Raw genomic sequence first — 2,981 nt, 5'->3', positions numbered from 1 at the left:
GAGCCCCTAATCCAGCCTCCCCCCGCACTCCCTCGAGGAGGCCGAAGGGTATAAAACCTCCCCTGGCACGCGGGCATCGCCAGCCCTCGACGTGGAGCAGGGGCAGCGCACCACCTCCCGTCCCCTCGGGATTTACTGTTGTTCTTATTAATTCATTCATTTTTTTGAAGGGGGAGGATCCTTTAGTTGGGTATTTTTCCACATTGGGGAGGTGGGGCTTTCTTTTTTTTTTTTTAATTGGGGTTGAAGCAAAATTAATTACAAAACCAGACCATTTGATTTTAAAAACCCCTTAAAAGCAAAGCACCTGCCTTAACATCGGCAGGATGAACGGGACGGAAGGTATCAATTTTTACGTGCCTATGTCCAACAAGACAGGGATGGTGCGAAGCCCCTTCGAGTATCCCCAGTACTACTTAGCCGACCCCTGGAAATACCGCATCGTGTGCTGCTACATCTTCTTCCTCATCTTCACCGGTTTGCCCATCAACCTCCTCACCCTCCTGGTCACCTTCAAACACAAGAAGCTCCGGCAGCCACTCAACTACATCTTGGTCAACTTGGCAGTGGCTGACCTCTTCATGGCCTGTTTTGGCTTCACGGTCACCTTCTACACTGCCTGGAACGCCTACTTCGTCTTTGGCCCCATTGGCTGTGCTGTGGAGGGCTTCTTCGCCACACTGGGAGGTAAGGGCTGTGGGGTGGGAGCTTGGGTCTTTCATCTTCAGGGCTTTAGGAGCCCAATTCCACCCTTTCATCATGCTGTTGGGATGGCGCCAATACATGCGGCATCCATCCTGTGCAGAAAGCCATCTTGCATGCCGCTGCGGTGTTGCGGCTCGCTGCATAGGGCAGAGCTCGCCATGCAAGGCACTGCTTCCCTGAGGCTTGGAGACGGGGATGGAGAGAGAGATTTATGCAAGTTTGATCTTGATGCCGAGAAGCACCCATCTCACGACTAGAAGCGATCCTTGTTTGCAGGATCAAGCCTGGGGTAATCCGGCCATGCTGGCCAGCGTGCTTTCAGGGGGTGTCACACTGAGGTTGCGCAGTTAGCAGAGACCTGCTGGGGATGACCACATCATGTCCTTGAATGAATGTCAAACATCTTTGCCAAAAGGCTTCTGTTTTTGGGAAAAGGTGAAGCACTGGGGAGGGTTCAGGGGGGAAGAGACATCCCACAGGAGAGAGACCCTGCAGAAGGCTATGGACATGGAGAGGAGGAGACGAGAAGGGTCACAGCTTCTCTAGGGGTAAAAGGAAGATGTGGCAGCTCTCAACCAGAAGAGAAGGGCAGCAGCATGGGGGAAGGAGGATTCAGGTTTGCGCAGAGCTAGGCAAGCCAGGCCCAGGCTTTGCAGCAACTGCTCAGCTCTTGTCTCAGTTGCACCCAATTTGCGTGCCCTTGGGAGCTTCCTTATTTCATTTCTCAGGGACATGAGAGCTGCTAATGCTTCACCCTGCAGAAAGCCCCCGTGCAAAACAAAGAAAATTCATTTTGCACCCTGTGCCCACGCAGCCAGCTGGGCCCACACGACACCTCGTGATGGATCTGACAACCGCTAATCCTTGCTGCAGAGATCCATAACCACTGCAAGGACTTCACTTTTCCCCCCCTAAATGGGGCGATTTCCTGCAACCATACTGATCTGGGGAGAGGGAAAAAAGGAAAAAAAAAAAAAAAAGGCAGGCAAAAGGAAAGCTAAATGTCCTGATCAAAACCAAGGACTGAGGAAGGGCTTGGTCTTGGGGTCAGGAGATCATATGGGGCTGCACCATTTCTGATCAAGTGAGCCTTTCAGGCAGCGTTACTTGCCCTTCCGATGTTTGTGTCTATTTAAGAACAAGGAGGCTCCTGTTCATAGGGAAGAAAGTTTGATGGGAAGCAGTCACTGTGCGAGCAGCAGGTCTCCAGCGAATCCTAGCGCAGGGGGTAGTTATCAGCAGATTATCACAGCTGGGGGCATTAGCAGGCTTACAGCACCGACTAAACGCTCCCAATCCCCTGAAGTTTAATTATCCCTTATAAATACATGTGCACGCATGCCCACCCACACAGCCTCCCCCATACACCTCCCCATGATCCAGCACTGACGGAAGACTCATGAAACACACATTTAAAGGCATCAACAGGTTTGGGACACATCTGGCATCTTTGCCGGAAATTGTGCTTCCTCCCGCCCGGGTGGAATTCACCCCCTCGATTTTTAAATGATTAAAAATCCATGATGATCCCCTCCTCCGCCACCAGCATCCCTCTGTGGCAGACGCTCCCCTCTGCTCCCGGACCTTTTCTATGTTACAGCTGGGAGATTCTCAGTTAGTGAATAAGGTGCTGGTTATCCCCTCGCTGATCCCCAACCCCTCGGTCCCCTCTGCTCTTTGCTGCGACCGCAAGACCACGAAGGGAAGATCAAGCCCAGAGGAGCTCTTACCACCACCGTACACTCTCTCTTTCTCCCCCTCCCACAGGCCAAGTCGCCCTGTGGTCCCTGGTCGTCTTGGCCATAGAGCGCTACATCGTCGTCTGCAAACCCATGGGAAACTTCCGCTTCTCCGCGACCCACGCCATGATGGGCATTGTTTTTACCTGGATAATGGCCTTTTCCTTCTCTTTCTCCCCCTCCCACAGGCCAAGTCGCCCTGTGGTCCCTGGTCGTCTTGGCCATAGAGCGCTACATCGTCGTCTGCAAACCCATGGGAAACTTCCGCTTCTCCGCGACCCACGCCATGATGGGCATTGTTTTTACCTGGATAATGCCACCCCTCTTTGGCTGGTCCAGGTGAGTCGAAGGATGAGCAGCAGCAGCCCCAGCTGCTGTGGAAACACCCCAGTGGGACAGGAGATGCCCTCATGGCGCAGACGTGAAAATCCGGGCTCCAGGTGATAGAGGCGATGGGGTGAGTCAGGACAGAAATGGGACCTCAGCTCTCAGTCTCGCAACGGCTTGGTGGCCCCCCGCCGGGGGCAGCCACCGGCC

The 2,981-nt window shown here is 53.6% G+C and overlaps 1 protein-coding gene across 1 annotated transcript in view; it reads left to right on the top strand.

The window, feature by feature from the left end:
* The first annotated feature begins 326 nt into the window (after nt 1-326).
* LOC104623763 (green-sensitive opsin) overlaps nt 327-2,981 on the top strand; it is a 4,726-nt gene continuing 2,071 nt past the window's right edge. Inside the window, exons 1-2 of the mRNA XM_010290942.1 lie at nt 327-687; nt 2,633-2,783. Of these exons, the coding sequence (XP_010289244.1) occupies nt 327-687; nt 2,633-2,783 (512 nt within the window). The remainder of the gene's footprint in view (nt 688-2,632; nt 2,784-2,981) is intronic.

The sequence above is a fragment of the Phaethon lepturus genome, unplaced genomic scaffold (genome assembly GCF_000687285.1).
Source record: "Phaethon lepturus isolate BGI_N335 unplaced genomic scaffold, ASM68728v1 scaffold24647, whole genome shotgun sequence".
In the NCBI taxonomy this organism is placed as follows: Eukaryota; Metazoa; Chordata; class Aves; order Phaethontiformes; family Phaethontidae; genus Phaethon; species Phaethon lepturus.
Note: the sequence above shows the minus strand (reverse complement) of the source record. Positions and strands in the feature narration are given on the sequence as shown.